The sequence below is a fragment of the Castanea sativa genome, chromosome 10 (assembly GCF_040712315.1).
Source record: "Castanea sativa cultivar Marrone di Chiusa Pesio chromosome 10, ASM4071231v1".
Lineage (NCBI taxonomy): Eukaryota > Viridiplantae > Streptophyta > Magnoliopsida > Fagales > Fagaceae > Castanea > Castanea sativa.
Window position 1 is genome coordinate 36473768 of NC_134022.1, and position 19935 is coordinate 36493702.

Genomic DNA, 19935 nt, shown 5'->3' on the forward strand with positions numbered 1-19935 from the left:
ATTGCAACTTTTTTTTTTTAGTATAAAAATCAAAAGAAAAATGTAAATTTGTGAAAAGAAAACACTATCTATAAAAGGGCTTTTAAAAAAAAAGCCAATAGTGGGAGAGATATAGATGGCTATCAAATTATATTGATTGTCCACAGCACAAATCCACTAGACATAAGTTTTTTCCCCAATTATCAATATAATTACAAACATATTTTTTAGAAGATAAGTATAAACATTTAAGAGTGTCTTAATTGGAAAATAATCTGGCTTATTTATACCAACATGGTTATGCACTGTAGCAAGAAGCAAAAAATTTTTAGCTATGGCACCACCATTGCAGCATGCTTTTTAGTATTGGTGGTGCTAAAAATAGCAATATGGCTTTTTAGCACCACCAATATTAATGCTCTTACTAGCCAATAAGTTGCACTGTTAAAACACTATCTATAAAAGGGCTTTTAAAAAAAAAAGCCAATAGTGGGAGAGATATAGATGGCTATCAAATTATATTGATTGTCCACAGCACAAATCCACTAGACATAAGTTTTTTCCCAAATTATCAATATAATTACAAACATATTTTTAGAAGATAATTATAAACATTTAAGAGTGTCTTAATTGGAATATAATCTAGCTTATTTATACCAACATGGTTATGCACTGTAACAAGAAGCTAAAAAATTTTAGCTATGGCACTACCATTGCAGCATGCTTTTTGGTATTGGTGGTGCTAAAAAACCATTGCAATATGGTTTTTTAGCACCATCAATACTAATGCTCTTACTGGCCAATAAGTTGCACTATTAATATATTTTAGAAATGTTTTAAATATTCCTTATTCATTGCAACTATTTTTTTTTAAGTATAAAAATCAGAAGAAAAAAAAATGTAAATTTGTGAAAAGAAAACACTATCTATAAAAAGGGCTTTTAAAAAAAAGCCAATAGTGGGAGAGATATAGATGGCTATCAAATTATATTGATTTTCCACAGCATAAATCCACTAGACATAAGTTTTTTCCCAAATTATCAATATAATTACAAACATATTTTTTAGAAGATAATTATAAACATTTAAGAGTGTCTTAATTGGAAAATAATCTAGCTTCTTTATACCAACATTGATTTATCAAGAATCATTATCATGGGTTATAAACACTTTTCCTTACATTTAAATAGTTGCATAGAAATTATGGCCTATCGATTAATCTTAATACCCCTACTTAAATGAAAAAAAAATGAATTTAATAGAATTAAAAATGGATCATACATATCCACTAATAACAACCTTATCACCAAAAATCTCCTTGATAGAATTGCAAAGGATGTAGGTTTCTACCCAGCCACCTATGAGTCATTTACAAGGTAAAAAAAAATACGTGTGTAAAATCCCAAAACCAAAAAAAGAAAAAGAAAAGGCAAACACCAGGGTTTTTTTTTTTTTTTTTTTTTTTTTCAAACAGAAAACCCCCCAAAAAAGTGAATTAATATTTCACCTAAAATAATTTAGAAAATCATAATGCATATGGTGGTGGCTTGGTTGTTATTTGGTGCTCTGTTTGAAGTATTCTTTAACATCATTACTCTTATATGTCTTCTAAATTTCAATGGCGATCACAAATTTTGAAATTATCAAACTTAGAAATTTTCACAAACATAGATACAAAAGATAAAATATTTTCACAAAATTGACAAAAAAAATTGTTTGAATCTAGGTTAGGGAGAGATGGAGACTAACCTAGCATCTGGTTTAGATTATAAAAAATTAAAAAAAATTAAAAAAAAAAACTATAACATATAGAACATCAAGAGATAGTGAGAGGAGCTTAATCCCGAAAAACCTTTTTTTCATAATAATAATAAAAAAAAGAACATAAATAGAAGACTAACAATAAAACGTTTTATAAAATAACCACCCTTAAAATATAATCGTATAACAAATTTAACTATTGTGATACTATGTAACCCTTGTTTAATTTAAAGTATTGAAGAGGGGCAATTTGGACTTTTCACAACGTACCACATATGCAGAGGTTACATAAGTCTCATGTGACATGATATTCTTTCCAATTTTTTAGTTCAAATGTATGGTGCAAAGTAAAATACATGTTATAGTTTAAAGTAGTAATCATGTATTTCAAAAGTTTACGGTGATAAAATGTAAACAGGAGTAAAAGGTGATAAATATAAATTTTAATATTAAAAAAAAAAACACTAGCCTATTTAATTACAAATCATTTTAAATTATATTTTTAGCAACTTTATCTTCCTTATACCCTTGTGCCAAGAACCCTGTAGATCAATCGTAAAAGGATCTAAGTTTAAACCCCAATTCATCCACTTTCATTTTCAAAATTCATATTCCTAATTCAATGTCCCATGTTCCATAGCTTCAAACATATAAGAGTATTTTCTTAGTCTTTAATTTGACAATGTAAACCAATTTATTTATATATATAATACTATTGTACACCCTTAGGTGCAATGGTCACTGTACAAGTAGGGATGGCAATGGGGCGGGGCGAGGCCAAAAGATGGGTCTTTGTCCCCACCCTCATAGTTTTGTCTTGCCTCATCCCTGCCCTGTCCCGCATAACGGGGAAAACTTTCTCACCCCATCCCCACCCCTTAGGGCCTTGCAAAGTCTCGTCCCACCCCGTAAAACTCTACTTTTTGTTAATTTTTCCTACAATTAGTACAATTTTTTTTTTTAATAAAACCTATTTCATTAATAGAAATATACTTGAAATTACAAATAAATTTATCCTATCAAATCAAATCAATTTTTAGAAAAAAAAAAAGAAAAAAGAATAATATATCCAAGTGTTTAACAAGACAATCACAAAATATATATATATATCATAGTATAACACATAACAAAATGAAGGCAGAGAACCACATTAGATAGAATAAAATAAGCTAATATTGATATATTTGTTTAAATAATTGGGTTTTAGGGTATGAAAAATTTATAATTATAACCCTTAACAATGAAATGCGGGGCGGGGCGGGGCGGGGTGAGTCTAAAAAGTCTAAACCCATCCTTGCCCCATCCCCGCCCCATCTTCACCCCATCACCTTTGTGGAACAGGAAAAACCCGCGCTGAGCGAAGCGGGAAGGGGCAGATTAACCGTGGCGGGGCAAAATTGTTATCCCTATCTACAAGTATAAGTGCTTATGAGGTGTGGAGGATAAGGGCTGGAATTCAAGTCTCTAAAAAAGAGCTTCATATATATATATACATAAAACGAGGATTTGCAGGTAATCCAAGCGAGCCCACGTCAACGAGCATTTTGATTGCACATTGTACAATCGGATAATATACATTGAGTAAAGTAATTAATGTAATGTTCAAACACCAGAATTTTCAAATAAAATTTTTGCTCCACGATGTTCACAGAGCGAGACAATGATTCCATTGTTTTTTCTCTTTAATCTCACATCCTCGTGATAACAAACCTCAAATTTTTGCAGCAAACACGAAAGCAAAGCAACATCATCAACGAACATCAACCAACTCTCTACATCAAACATGAGCAATGAATTTGTGGCATCTTCCCAGCACGTTGAGCTCCATAGGCCATAGCTGCATAAAAGGAATTGATATCAATATGCTTGATTGAGACGTTCAAAGCTTTGTAGGGGGAGGCCCTTGCTTGTTTAGACACAAAAAAAAAACAGGGGCCAAAAAGTGTGGATCAACACCTGTCATCCCACCAAAGAGTAAGCGAATGCCAAAGGAAAGGAACAGATGCTTTACAGTGGAATAGGTGAACCATACAAGAAACAAGACAATAAAATGCAAAGCAAAACGTTTTTTTTTTTTTTAATGATCAAATGCAAAGCGAAACTATTCAATCAGTTGGATACCCCATTGATGGTGGAATTGTGAGTCTTCTTTTGTCCCCAATACGCATGCATGAGAATTTAGTATATATATAATAGAGACATGTTAACAGACGCCCTTGGGACATTTGTTAATAGGTTATTTTAAGAAAGTTTTGATACCACTTTTATAAGAAATATAAAAAGGTCTAAATCTAATAAGGACAAGATATAAAACACATCCTAGCACATCTAACAACATATTGATAAACTCTCAATTGGTTTGGATTTTCAAATGACTACTAAAATTGTTTGGGTGTAGTTGTGCATATTTTTTAATATTTGATATGATAATGTAACACATTAGGATAGAAGGATGTAAAACTTGAGTTTTATACCACATTTTTATAAAATTTAATCTCAATATAAAAAACTATCAAAAAATTCATTTTTTTAAAATATGTACACTCGAAAGAGTTTAATATATATGTTTTAGACCCACCACTACTTATGTGGGAAATCAATAAATTTTTAAAGGTTCACTAAAGTGTCACATATCATGGCATGCACACAAAATTTATTTGATTTTTGAGTAATTAGAGTAAATCCACCTAAAATTGTGCCCAAATTCATATTGTCTACCCATTATTTGAAAAGTGTCACTTTGTTCACCTAAGATTCTCTTTGTTTGTCTCTCATAACCCACATTTGTTAAAAATAGATGCAAATATGTATTTTTACTCCCCTTTTATGTTTTTTTCTTCAAAAAAAATTATACAATAACAAGAGAACATAAGATCAAAAGATGTCATTTGTAAAAATTTAGAAACTTAGCTCAAGAACTCTAATAGATCACGAATTGTCTTTGTAACACTCAAAAGAAAATAACACAAAAGGCAAAATTCACACTTACTTTTAACTCTATCCATTATTTCTTCTTATTTGATTTCATTTATTTCTCATGCTCTCTCTCTCTCTCAGAGATCGACGATAGCTTTAGGTTACAATGGCGAAAATAGAGGAGCACCAAGGTGGCTGTATGGGTTTGGGTTTTGATTTGTGGAGAAGAAGCACAACTGCTTTGGGTATGGATTTTGAGGAGAAGCATGATGTATGGGTTATTGGGTTACAATTTGGGTTTTGGTTGTGATCAATATGAGATTTTGGGTTGTTGTAGTGGTTATGTGTCGCCATGGCTATGGTGAGTTGTTTGTGTTGTTGTTGGTGGGTCTCTTTCTTCATTCAAACCCCAAACCCCTAGACCCTTTGTCTAATCTACTGCTCACCCACGAGCATTGGTGGTTCAATGAGTTGTAGGTTCTAGTTATGGTTGTGGTGATGATGATGGAAGTCTTGGGAGTTGGTGGTGGTGGTGCAAGTTAGCAAATCAGATGAGAGAGGGGTGGGCCATGGTGGTACTAGGATTGGGTTTTGGGTTTGATTCAAGATCTATGATGTAGGCTACTGTTATGGGAATTTGAAAGCTGGAATGAGGGGTGGAGTCATAATGATGCTTAGAGTTTTTGTAGGTTATTAGTTTGACTTTGAAATCTGATCCTATCACCAAATGCTAAGTTTTATTATGGGTTTTTTTGTTTAATTTAGTTGCATTCTTGTAATTGTTGCTGGGAGTTTTGAACATGGGGTTCCAAATATTAATTTTTACAAATACCTTAATTTTTTTATCTTGTTTTCTCTTGTTTTTGTTTGTGTTTTTTATTTTAGGAGAGAGACATAAAAGGAAAGTGAAAATACATATTTACCCTCACTTTTAATAAAAGTGAGTTATGAGAGACATACCAAGCAAACCTTAGATGAGCAAAGTGACACTTTTCAAATCACAGGCAGACAGTGCGAATTCGAGCTTAACAATAGATGAATTTACTAAAATTATCTCTTCAATTTAATAATATGGTGAGTTACTGACTAGGACCAAACAATAGAAAAGCTGAAGCCCATTTGAAGCCATGCACTAGTTGAGCATAACACACAAACTTAAGTAATTATTGTTGTGAGTTTTTAACTCCTTATCTCATCCCATTAAAGTTTAGAGGCCATTGGAACTCCATCTAGCAATCTTACCATAAAGGCTTTTAGAGTTTTCGCATCAACCCTTGCAAAATTTTTGTTAATTTTAATATAAGAACCTACTTTTTTTTTTTTACCTAACCATTTTCAAAACACCCACATTTGATTATTTATTGTATACTCTATTTCATTAAATATCAAATTTCTTGATTTTTTTAAATTATTTTTTTCTTCTCTAAAAAAAATAAATTATTTTTTTCTCTTTACGCACAAGAGTTACCATCTACTCTTTTTCTTCGTTATCGAGAAATGTAAAGAAACAAAAGAAAAAGTTTTACTTAAACTACAATATTCACTTGTATATTTGCACAACTAAATATTTGTACTTTTAACTTCTTATTAACATCAAAATCTGTCATTTGACAGTTTCTCCCATTAGTTGCTCAATTCTAAGTAAGCATATAGTGTTTAAATAGTTAGTGACTTATGTTTTGTTTGTTTTGTAATAATGTTTTCTAGAAAATGAAAAATATTTTCTATAAAACTATCTCATTTTCCTATGTTTGGTAGCAATCTTAAATGAGTTGAAAAATAATTTTCTAACTTCCTTTATTTAGCTTGCTGTGTGATAAAGTTGTTTTAAAAAAAAATAAAAAATACAGAAAAATAATCTCTAAAAATAAGCAATACTTTTTATGTTAACCAAAAATAATTTTCTTTTAATTCATTTTTTTCTGATGTTACCAAACACTGAAAAACACGGAAAACAATTTTTACACAAGATTTTCCTTCAAACAAACAGAGTATATGAATTTTCTTGAGCAATTCAATGGCCATACATTATTGTCTTGGTCAAAGGTTTTAATACATGGACATTATAATAGCCATGCCTTTTTTACAACTCATCTAATTAAGTTTTGAAATTCATTTTTGATATCTAGAATCAAATGGAAAGGCTACTATGGAGGGTAAAAGTTCTTAAACAAACATTTGGGCCTTAGGCTTTATTGACGGGTGCTAGTTCGTTTTTGACTAAAGGCCTCTAGGCCCACAAGTCAGCCCACACTGCGAAGGTCCGAGGAGTTATCCGATGATGAATGTCTCCTCGGACAGGCCCGGCGGTGACCTCGGAACTTGCCAAGAAGATTAAAGGCAAATTTCTGGAGAAACAATTGGGTAAGAGGGGGATCCAAGTACCCTCTAGATGCAGCGGTGTAAGAGAAATATCTCAGAAAAAGGCTGCTACCTCCACATTAAAAACCCTGCACCTACCTCCCTGGCCGCATTAATGGAGAAATGACCCCTGAACAGTAGAATTCAACCTTCCTGCTATTATTTAAAGACTTCAAGAAGGTGGTGGAAGGAGGAGGTACCAAAGGATATGATTTGTATGACACATGGATGAAATAGGGAAGAAGAAGAATATTTAAGAAGAGAAGGGAGGAAAGAAAAGGGGGGATCTGTCAGTTAGCTAAAAAAGAACGAAGAACTGTAATTTTTGGCATAGAAAGAGAAGCAATATACAAATCGTCCTCGGCTTACGTCCGAGAAGGTTCCCTTGTCATATTTATTTATCATTTGCAAAGGTTGTAGCATTCTAGCCTGCTTATCAAGCTTCCGACCTCCCTAACCTAGATTTCAAATCCACACTATACAAATCTTGTTGTTTAAGGCTCATTGGGCCTGAGCCCACGTTTGTCTTTGGGTCCGGGTACAATTGTGCACTTACAGCTACCATGAGCTCTATTTACATCCATGGTGTAAACATTGTGATCACAACTATTTTTTGGAGAATGAACATTGTGATTAGAACTGATTCTTTTATCAATAGCCTTCTACACTTTTGAAAGTCAATTCTTATCTTCCATGTAAGTATTACTATATTTTCATACACTAATAACTTACTATTTGAGAGTTTCTCGTCTTACAAGTGGTGTAGACTTGTAACGATATACAGTTTAGGATTGTTGTATCATAAGGGCGGTATGCAAAATTGTTAGTCTATTACACTGAAAATCTCTTTAGGTAGTGTGTATCATCTCAAAAAAAGAGCAACCTGCTTCGCACCTCAATTTCGCCATCTCAACTCATGAAATTGAAGGTAATTTGTTTATCATGTTATGAGATGTTTTTGAAGCAACAACGAGGTAACATCTAATAAATTATTTTGTAATTTTATGGTGAAATACAAACTTAGTGAAATATGATTATACAAATAATTATGTTATAAATTATGAGATACAATTTATACATTAATTTATGTTAGTAGGAACATCATTTCGAGGCATTGATTCTTTACCAGATATAGAGCTATTATAATCAAACCAAGATAGAATAAACATTATTTATTTTTCCCCTTAATCCAGGGTAGGATTGAGATCCGGTCCTCCAATAATTTATACAAAAAATTAAAATCATCCTGTTAAAAATTGTAATAATCTCCTAACTAGTTAGAATTTAATTCTGTTACCCAAACATTATGGGAATGAAAGTACTAAATGAATTCTATCTTTGATCTCAAAAAAAAAAAAAAAAAAAAAGAGTACTAAATGAAAAAAGAAAAAGAAAAAAAGAAACTGCCATTCGCTGTGTAACATTTTATTGATTTCCATGAATTCTATAAATAATGTAATAATTAATCACCAAAGAATTGTGTTAAATTCGTTTTTTTAGATAAAATTTGTGCAGAATTCTTAATCAAGGATTCTTGCTAGAATTTGAAGGATAGGGACCTTCGAAACGAATGTAGTCATACATGAGTCCCTGGAAAGGGCTATTACTTGGGTGTGCTTGTGTTAGAAAAATTGTATTATTTCCCTTCGCTACCTGAGTTCCTGGTACCTCTACTTCAAACAGCCAGTAGAGCCCATGAATTCCATGCCTCGCGATTGTGTTGTCCTTCCCAATAACTCCACTTGAAAACAGAGGATTTGCTGCTGGATCATTAATTCGAACCTTTTTAAGAAAGAAAAATTGCACCATTAGTTAAGTCAAAAAAAAAAAAAAAAAAAACTTATCTTTAGAAAATGTTAATATCGAAACTGCAACAACACAGTCACAACAATATCTTTTTTTATTTTTCTTTTTTTTAAAGAGTTTTAACTTATGACGTCCACTTCTGATGATAGTTTTTTATTATCAGACCAAAACATCAATTGGTTTTTTGTGTAAGCGGGAATCGAACCCCAAATCTCTTATTCAACCATCAGAGATTTTACTAGTGGAGCTAATTGAATTCACCTCACAACAATATCTTTGAGTTTGGGAATTGAGTATAAAATGATTTTTTTTTTTTTTTTTTTTTTTGCTTATTTTACATACCATTTGCTAGTCTCACACTACTTTTTATCTCAACTTTATTTGAAAATTTTAATTTCAGTTTTTTGAAAATAAGTTACTGAAAATAAGAAATTCTCAAATGGAAAAAAAAAAATGAATTAACCGTTAAAAGAAAAAAAGAGTGTAAGTTGAATTATGAAGATCCATACTTGCAAATCAGAATTATGTGCAGTTGCAAGCGCTACTCGTAATTTATAGGATGCACTCTCATCAACATTGTCAAGATTGAACTTAATTTGCCATGTAGTTCCTTCATATGTGTTATTATCTGTCTTCCTGCATTGCAAAAACAGCACAGAACTGAAATCACTATTTTAAAAAAAATGCTATTCACAAAAGGCCCATAGTAACATGTTCTCTCTTTTGGTAACTTTTAAAAGATTACCATCAAAACAGATACAACAGAGGAAATCACAGCCAACTTTAGAATGGGCCTCTGGCCCTTTAATGGCCCCCCATAAAACTTTAAAAAATTATTACATATTTCAAGAGTAGAAAGACTAATTCCCTCCTCTCACATTATTGTACTCCCAAAAAACCTAATAATTACTTCGAAAATTTCTATTGATGTGCTCGTGCATATCAAATAGTCTCATCTAACAAAATAAATGTATCACCATCCAGATTCGCAACACATTAATTAGGTCTTGAAATGAGGAGGGTTAATTATAACCCTTTGGTGTTATAGAATTAAAATAGGGTTTGATCATATATATATACTCTCTTATTTATAACATTGCACTACATATATTAATTCAATTTTTCTCTCTTCTTTCATGATATCAAAGCTATATCTCTCGAACCATCATAAAAGCAAGTGTGTTTTAACTTTCCTACAATCACAAGGTCTTTATCTATCTCCACCAGTTGTGCCAATTGTCAATCCCTACCAAACCATCCATGTTGCCAACAAAGATATGTTCACACAAATAGAATAAAAATTTGTTTTCTCTCGTTAGTTGTTCACGTTCTCTCACATAAATCAACGCCACATTCATTTATTGTGATAATCAAAGTGCTATTCACATTGCTTACAATGATTTCTTCCATGAATGAACAAAGCATATTGAGATTGACTATCGTTTCATTTGTCACCATCTTCTCCAACTTAAATCTGTCTCTCCAAGGAACTATTTGCATACATTTTTATGAAGTCCCTTTCAAAAGTCAAGCATGTCCTAAATTTGCCAACTTGAGTTTGATGGAGATGTTAGATATATTAGGGCCCTTGGGCCTTGGACGTAAACATGTCATGAACCCCCAATTATAACTAATGTACTTATAGGTCAAGTAAACCTATACTTGCAAGACAAGTTTCCTAGCCCTACTATAGGGTTAGAACTTCTATAAATGTTATCTTATGTATAACATTGCACAATAAATATTAATTTAGTTTTGTTCTTTTCTTTTATTTGAGGACAACGACATGATGCTTGTTCATAAAGAATTAGTGCCTCCAACTACCTCAAAGAACTGGTGTTATCGATGAGATTGAGGTCATGTTATGACTCAATTCACTCAAGCGAATATTGTAGGCCATATTCACGTTTATATCCTCACATATTGTTTTTTTTTTTTTTTTTAATAGGAGTTACAATGATTACACTCAGGTATAGTAATCAAGGTAACCCCTTCACCATTTTTATTCAATTTAAAAATGCAAAAAAACAAAAGAATCGAATCGTAAACAAATGAACAAGGCAATATTGGAGATTTTTTTTTTTTGAAGGGCAATATTGTAGAAATTCGAACCTAGTAACTTGAGCAAAGAACCAATCTTCACTATAGTCACTACCATCAATCATGTAAACCAAGTCTCCATCAGGATATAGTTCTGCATATCTCTCCCACAATCCATATTGCCTAAATCTGCCACATAAGAAAAACAAAATCAAATTCTTATTTCCATTCATAATATTAATTTCAAAAGAACAAAAAATACATCTAAAATATTGGAATTGGATACATGGCACTAATACATTAGCTAGAGAGAAGATTTTAATTAAATGATATCAGAACCCACCCCCCCCCTCCCCCTCCCCCTCCCCCTCCCCCCAACAAAAAAAAAAGCATTTAGGTCCTAATTTTAATTGATTTCTCTTGCATGAACCATACTAATTTCATATATATGTTACAAAAAATTCACAATTAAAGGGCACTAACCTATCAGGATGGTTGAGATAAAGTTTGTTAATATACAAATGGTTAGGATCTGGAACATAGAATTCTGCAGCAGTGCGATCTGGGATGCCTATTTCCCACAATGTTGGGCCATCTCTTGGAGGCTCATAAACAAGATCGCCAACATCAATGCTAAGTCCTGCTTCAGATGATATTCAATTTCAAATCGCTATAAAATAATAACTTAATAACTCATTTGGATTGGATATATATATATATATATATATATATATATATATATATATATATATATATATATATATATATATGAATATAAAAAGCTTCATAACAAATTGAAAACAAGACCTGGAGTTATGGGAAGGACAACATTGTATTTGTAATCACCGATGACACCAGGGACCCATGCATACAAATTGTAGTCGCCAGTACGTACATTGTCAATACTGAAACGGCCATTCTCATCAGTGATGGTCCAGAATTGGTAACCCTGATAAAAATTTATAAAATAAAATAAAAAAGAACATGTAACTTTAAGTAATTGTTTTACTTTTTTTTTTTTAATGAAAAGTAATTGTTTTACTTTAACATGAAAGAAGTGCCAACGAGTCATACTAGCTTCTTGTTTGGCATTAGCTTCAGTTTTTTGTTGTTATGTACAACTTTTTAAAATTTTACTTTTTTTTTTCTTTCACATTTTCTCATTTTTTTAAAATTTTTTAAAATACAAATATACTTTAGTATACTTTCAACAAAAAGTTAGATAAGTTGTTCCCAAATGGACACATAATATGTACCTTTCATGTAGAATGGAATGAAAAACTTAATATTACCTTGCATTCTCTTTGCCAAGATCCAACTTCCCCTGGGAGTGCCAATCCAACATAAGAACCATTTCCAGGCATAGCATTCTCATTAAGATACCTAGACAAAGCTCGAAGTTTAAACTTCAGTTAAATTTAACATGAGTTTAAACTTCAATTTAAGTCCCCATTAAAAATTCAATTGGTAGTAGTTAGGTAAATTGTCCTCTAGTTAAAATCGCTGTTAAACTTAAGTAGGAAAAGTTTAACTTTCCCAACCACTGTATCTTTCGCTAAAAACAAGTGTAGCCAAAAATGTCAATTTTACCACCAAATTATTATAAATAAAAAAGTGGGAAAAAAAAAAAAAAAAAAAAACTAGCGAGTGGGGCTGTAAAAATGAGCCATATAAGCAGGGTATTAAAATTTAAAATTTAAAAATTCAAGATTCTTTATTTTACTTTATTTCAAAACAAGCTGGGTTCAAGCTCATCGTTCACCAAATGGCTAATGTTATATATTGTGTGTGTTTGGTATTGGCTAAAAAACCAGCTTTTTTTACTATACAATTTATTTTTGTTACTATTCATGGATCTTATTACATTTTTTGGTACTATTTAAGGATTTTATTATTCTATTTCAGTTACCTTTTAACTTTATTTACAATATTTTTAGCAAAAAATTTTCAATTTCAGCTAAATAAGCTATTTCCAAACAGACATGTAATTAGTGTGATCGATAGTTTCTTAATGTTGTATATGCATGCTCACTTTTTTATATAATTTTTTTTTGTAACATTACAAATTAATGAAATTATAACTTCTAACTTAATTAGACCAATTCGGCAATTCTCAATCCATTCTTTTAAGTTTCATTTTTTTTTTTACTTTTTGGTCTTTTACCGTTTCCAATATAGCAATTCTGTCCACTTTTATCTAATGTGTATCGTCAAGTCCACCAAACAAAATTGTTTTAAAAAATGAATATACTAAAACTGTCAAGGAGATTGGATTGTAAGTAGGTGGAAACACTGAATTGAGAAATGTCTGTTAAATCTTAGGAAGTATCAATTAGTTGAACTACAAGGTTTTTGGTAAAAACATATTAGGTTAAAGAATATAATTAGACATTTCTAATTGGATTTTGTTAGCCGATATCTTAAGGATGTTTGTTTAGGAAATACTTGTAGAAATGAAAAAGGAAAAAACAACTAATTTTTTTCTTTTATCCTTTTTTTTTTATATATTTCATAAAAATTTTGTTAAAATTTTCTTAAATAGTCCATTAATAAATTCTCTCTAAAAGCGTCAGTTAAACGAACTCTTTATAATTTATTTTTATTTTTAAAAAACCACTGAGGATTGAATGGTGCAGAGGGCGAAACAGACATTGTGGGTTGAACATATCTAAAAGTTTTAAGTTGATCATAAATTTGTAATTGTCAGGAACAGAGAACAAAGTACAATAATAATAAACCCGATAATCTACATTGAGAGAGAGAGAGAGAGAGATGTACCTATCAAGGACTAGTAATCGACCACTGACAGTACCCCGTTGATCTGATGATGGGAAGTCCACTGAAGCTGGAAAATCATAGGGCCAGGCTTTAACTTCTTTGATCGTCTGAAAAAAAAAATCGTTTGTTTTATTAATTGTTCGCCATCAAAGTTGTACTACAATCTAATTTTTAACAAATAAAACTGCTTTTTCAACATGTATATATTGATGTGAAACCTGATTTTTAGCATCCTCCCAGAGCAAATCTTGGCCACCCTCATTAGTCAAAGAATTAAGATAAATAAAAACGGGGCCGAAAACTTTCTTCCATTCCTCATTAGGTCCAAATTTCATTACCAATTCATCTCCTGAATAGTGTACGCTATGAAAGACCTGAGATTGTTTATGCCATTTAGAGAAAGTTAAAGCTGTTAAAGATACTATATAAATATCAAACACTTTCATTTTATAGTTCATAATAATGTACATGCATTTGATCTACAATGAAGAATTTGAAACTATTTTTCACTTACAGAAAGGGAGGTTGGGCCGACGTGGGAGGTAAGGAATTGTTTGGGAGGTCCAGCAGATCGGAACTCATTGCTGGGTGTGATTTGCCAGAACCCCATGGGTGGGTCGCTGCTTATCCACCCATGTACTCCGATATCCTTGGCATCGCAAGAGTATTGGTACTTGTCATCCACCTACACAATAACCTGATAAACTCACCTAACATGCTTATCAAACACCAATATAAGTACATTTTCAATTAAAAACTAAGGCTGAAGTACAATAACAGATGGATAAGGAGAAGTTTATTGTTAGCAACATTACTCTTAAAGAAAATTACGTAAAAAGTTTCATAATTTATATCGTATTTTAGGTTAAGTCTCAAACTTATGAAATCGTTTCAATTTGAAACTTCCTTCCATAATCATTATTCTGGAAAAATATAGAAAACTGTCACACTCCGAATTTTACCTAAGACTTAGTTTATAAATCAATTTGACAAACATTGAATTAATTAAGAAGTGAAATCTTATATGCCAAAAAATCAAAGCTAGTCACCTATGTTAGATCTATAGTTGTTTATAGTGTTAACAAACCATGAATAAAATGTAAATCTTGTGTGTTATAGAGTAGTATTTCAAGTCCAAGATAAATACCTAAGATCAATTCAAGAGAAAGGAAGTGTCTAGAATCTTGACACGCAATCGATCAATCGAGCTTTGCCTTGAAAAACCATTAATAGAGCCTCGATTGATCAAGAATTGCAAATCCTGAATTTTGATTAGGCCTATTAAGTTGGTTCATGACTTGGAATTCGAGCCTACTTGTTAAAGTATAAAATAGATCATTAGAGTTGACTAAAAAGCATGAAGAAATGCCTCCAGTCATGTATCTACGATTTCTATATCGATTCCCTCTCAATTTACCAACATATTAGAGACAAAATAGTGTATCTAAGGATCAGTGTTGCTGCTGTTTGGTGATGAAGCTAAAGTCACAATACATCAACATAATCAAGTTGCTATGAAATCTTTGAGACAGTCCTTGAAGTTGTGAGTGGAAAGTTCATGCTTGCGAAATCCATGATAGGAGAGTCCAATAAGCTAAAAGTTATTTTCCTTCGGGGTTGGTGACTAAACCCTCATAGTGTTTTTTTTCCTTTAATGTTGTTCATTGGTTGTCAACAAATCGTTATGTTATTTATATTTTGCACTTATATTATATTGTGATATGTTGCTATGCTACTAACTCTGTATTGAATTTATACTTATATTGGTTATTTAATCATTTGGCTTAATTTCGCACAATTAATCAACTAGGTTTAAATTTGAACCCTTCGAGCTAAGTGAAACGCAAAATTTTATTTAGGATTTTCTATTTGTTTATGCTCCATTATAATTAATGTCCAAGATAATGGAGATAGACAGAGGCTAAATTGAAATAGTTTCATAAGTTTAAAATTTGATATCGACTAAAAAATGTACGACTTTAATTGAAACCGATTATATATTTTGAGCATTTTTATTTAATTCTCATTTTATTGTAAGTGTTTTTTTTAGGGGACTCTTTATTATAAGCTAAGAGATAAAAGTTTATGTAACAAGTCAAGACCTTTTGTCACAGTGAAAATATCAAAATAAAAAAAGAACTTGCCCTTCAATATAAGTGTTTTTTTTTTTTAAAATCTTTTTTGTACCTTTGACCAGTTATAAAGAATTTTTATTGATATCATAGAGGAGAAGAGTCGAAAATATACCTCTCCTTTGAACTCTGGCTCCATAGGATCGACAAGTTGTACTGCTTCTGGGTAGGCCAGGACTTTGCCTCTTCCTGGTAACCGGTCATCAGGTAAGGGCATGAATCTTTGCCTGTTGTCTGCTATAGCCATAAAATGAAACCTACGAGTTTAAAAAACCTCCACGGTGAAATTGTGTAATCTTTTCCTTTGAATATCTCAATATGACCATTTTTTTGTGGGAATTAAAAGGAAATTTTAACATTCTTCAAGACAAAGAATCTAAACCTTAATAAAGAAGACATACATGGGTTTTAGATAGTTCAATTAATAAAGTCTTTTATTATTAAATAAGATATATAGAATTCGAACCCCACCTATACAAAAAATCGATTAGTGTCTTTACCTAATGATAAAAAATAATCATCATGGAGTGGATACTATATGTTGAAATTCTATGGTATCTATAAAAAATAAATAAATAAATAAAGAAGAAAGATCAAATTTATTTACTTGTCTTTTCTAAGCTTCAATACAAGCCTAGTATTTTCCACGTTGAAAGCAGGCCATTCTTTTAAGCGTTCATAAATGGCATAGGAGTAGAATCCCGAGGAACCACGAAGCATCACGAACCTGAAAATAAATGTATAGTTAAACATAACATTTGTCGTTCTAAAAATTTTTTTGTCATTGATTCAAATCTTGATATAATAAGATGTGCTCTCGTGAACAAGTACCTTTTGTCTATATTCAATGGAACAACTTTGCCCTTAAGTGAGGGATCCCACATTCTAGTGAATGATAGCTCTACTTGGTCTTCATTTTCCACAACTACCTTTAAATTTGTCCCTTCGAGCCTGTAAAGCAATTATCAGCTCACGGATTGCATACCAGCTTCAGTTTTAAAATGCAAAAGTTTTAATACTACCTTTTTTGGTTTTTTTTAACGAGTGTTTAGATACTACCTTAATGACATGTAATCATTCAACAAAAGCTAAATATAATCCTTTTGTAATCGAAGAGTAGTTGAAAAGAAGTTAAAAAGAACAAAGTTCTAGTGCTAATAATTGGAAGTTAAAAGTTGGAACTTGGAACAGCTTCAAATTAACATGAAATTGAATGTTGCAAAGCAAGGAAGATTTGATATACGTCATGAATCACAAGTAAAATATGCATTTCAAATATTCTCTTTTTTCTAAATTTTCTCTATATTTTGTGAATATATATATATATATATATATGCATCTTAATGTCACCATTTAAATATTTAGGTTGCAGGTATGTAAGGATCAAGTAAAGGTACTAACAAGTAAGTAACAAGTACTCATGTTAGAATAATCTAAGCTCAGGAAATTTAATGTTAGAATATGCATAAATAGTGAGGGCTGGGAAAACATACCTATCAATATCACCCTTTGTTCCCGTACTTCCGGAAATGTTCCATACCAAATCCCAGTAGCTACATGGTTCAAAGAAATGAGAAAGTCAATTTCAGTAAGTTCATTAGGAAATTGCATCCTTGAGTGGCAACTGATGCATCCTTTTTAAATATACAATCTACTAAAACAGGATAGAAATCCTCTCATTTCTTGTGTTCCACTTTATATTTGCCTATATTTTTTCTTCTCTGTTTTAAACTTTGGTTATCTTAAATGGAATACAAAAGTGGGAAAGTGAATTTTTATTGTTAAAATACTAAAAATTTTGTTCCTGTTTCCTACCAGTACACCCTTAATCTGGTTTGATTAATTTATCATCTTATAAGATCATTAAAAAAATTAATGCCGCCAGTGGAATTAACTAATAACTTTCACATATTCTCAATCACTGTTTTTAAATGTGTAGTCTTAGGATTTGTATAACCCAACAAGTATCACAGTCGTGTTCTTCAACAAATAAGAGAGGTCAGAGACGTTGCTGGGATTTTTTTTTTTGAACAGCTTACCCTCTACCAGTTTCCTCGTTAACAACTTCGAGCAGATTGTCAATGCCATTATATTGTATTCCAGTGACCATTCCTCCTGGATTTGATAGGTTGACTTGTACTATGCCATTATCCATAACCACCTACAAAAATTATGTTTCTCATTAATACACCCCCTGCACTTATTGAATTATTGGAATAAAATCTATGGTATAATTGTAGAAAAAGAGGTACCATATTAAAAGAAGATTAAAAAAAATTTACTTGAGGGCCTTACAAAATGATCTTTAATTTGTAGTTGGACACTTGGATATGACATATCGGAACTGCCCTTTGCTATCTCCCGCAACTGCATTGGGACCATATATGGATCTATCAATCTGGTATTGGGTGTTTGAGTAAAATGTAAAGCATAAACTGACTGTAAGCTAAATTCAAATATGATTATTCTGAGAACGAGAGACAGTTCATCCCTAACCTTTTCACAATCCAACCAGAAAATGTACATGTGAATGTTAAGACTTCAAATTTTTCTGGCCTACTTTGCTTGAACTGAACTAGAGGAAAAAAAAAAGGAGCAATATTTTTCTTTGTCGCAACCACTGTTTTGTGTCAATGGTGCATTAAATGGTGCTACTCACGGGTTGGTAATGGTTATGTTAGAAATCTAAACTAGGAATCATGAAATTATGGTAAAGTTTGTTGAAGGAAAGATGCCTATACCATTAAGATCATATAGTCAAAGTTCTACCAGATTTTTTTTATATTTTTGGGACAACCAGAATTGGGTTATAGCATACTGTTTTCACTTTCATTTCATGTAAAGAGTGTCACGGGAGGAAGGGTGGGTGGCAACGTTAGAATACCATTATGTATTATGGGTTTCTAGTTGCCATTTCTAACGAGAGTAATGCATTTTTAAGAAATTTTTTTAAAGCGTATTGGTTATGTTTAATAGTTTAAGTCGCATCTATCAGTGTTTCTAATGGAGATATCTAGAGTTCAATGTAATTAAGTTGAGATTTTTAATCTATTTAAAAATTTTAGAAGAATGAGATAAGAACAAAATAAATTATTTAATTAAAACCCAAAATAAAAAAGATATTGAAATGTATGAAATTTTGCACCTAATTAACAAAATTTTTTAAAATGTCTGAAATTTTGCTACGCAATATAATCAGATAATTATCACCACGGCAAACCCCAAAAGCATTTTAAAATTGTTCACATGGATTACAGACGTACACAAGAAGAAACCCACGTGGGTTAAACAATGTGTTTTTTTATCTATGATTTCTTTCAGACAATGCACTAAAACATGCAAATCTAAATAATTAGACATCAAAACAAAGCCTTTTTTTTTTTGTGATGATGAATAGAGATAGAGATCAAGGTGAATTTACCTGATTGGCACATCCGATACCAAAACTAAGAAGCAATTGACCAACAATAATAATCCAAATCCTTTGAGCAAAGCCATTGTTAGATGCACCAACACAAAAATGTCTTCCACCCCTAGGCATTGTAGTATGCTTACCAAAAAGTCGGATCACTATTGCTGCAAAAAATGGATGCCACCAAAGCAGCAAGAAGGAAACAGCTTCAATGTCTAGCTATCAAAAAAAAAAAAAAAAAAACAAGCAAATGTCTGGCTATCAAATTTGCGGCATTGATCATTATAAGGTTTTAATGGATGACTTTTTTTGTAAACAGCGGGAAAGAACTCTTTTGAGAAAGAACCCATGGATGTAACCTATATATAACATCAATATACCAAAAACTTATTTTAGGCAACTCAACTAATACTTAGAAAAATAAATCAAAAATTTATGTCTCCCACTTTTATTCATTTACTAGCCAAAAACCCGCAATTTGCATGGTATATATATATATATATATATATATATATATATATATATATATATATATATATATATATATATATATTTTAAATGTTGGTTAATTGTTTTAATATATTTTAGAAACCATTTAAATATTCATTATTTATTATTGCAACTATTTTTTTAAGTATAAAAATCAAAAGAAAAAAAAGCAAAAAATTTTGTGAAAAAAAAAAAAAAACACTATCTATAAAAGGGCTTTTGTTAAAATAAATAAATAAGCCATAGTGGGAGAGATTTAGT

General features: G+C 31.3%; 1 protein-coding gene across 1 annotated transcript; it reads right to left on the bottom strand.

Moving 5' to 3' along the window:
* Window positions 1-8541: 8541 nt before the first annotated feature.
* Window positions 8542-18136, bottom strand: LOC142612461 (uncharacterized). Its single transcript, XM_075784554.1, has 15 exons — window positions 18069-18136; window positions 17813-17934; window positions 17267-17326; window positions 16605-16724; window positions 16381-16500; window positions 15889-16030; window positions 14156-14326; window positions 13860-14015; window positions 13642-13748; window positions 12156-12246; window positions 11671-11812; window positions 11347-11503; window positions 10936-11052; window positions 9333-9459; window positions 8542-8799 (listed from the first exon to the last, which is right to left on the bottom strand). The coding sequence occupies exons 1-15, from the start codon at window positions 18108-18110 to the stop codon at window positions 8542-8544; spliced, it is 1932 nt and encodes a 643-aa protein (XP_075640669.1). The 5' UTR covers window positions 18111-18136.
* Between the last annotated feature and the right edge of the window lie 1799 nt (window positions 18137-19935).

Coding starts and splice junctions, on each gene's coding strand:
- LOC142612461 (XM_075784554.1), bottom strand. CDS start 18,110: ATGTCATATCCAAGTGTCCAACTACAAATTAAAGATCATTTT. Junction 12,247..13,641: donor CGATTACTAGTCCTTGATAG/GTACATCTCTCT, acceptor AGCTTTGTCTAG/GTATCTTAATGAGAATGCTA. Junction 9,460..10,935: donor TTCTTTGCTCAAGTTACTAG/GTTCGAATTTCT, acceptor TTTGCAATGCAG/GAAGACAGATAATAACACAT.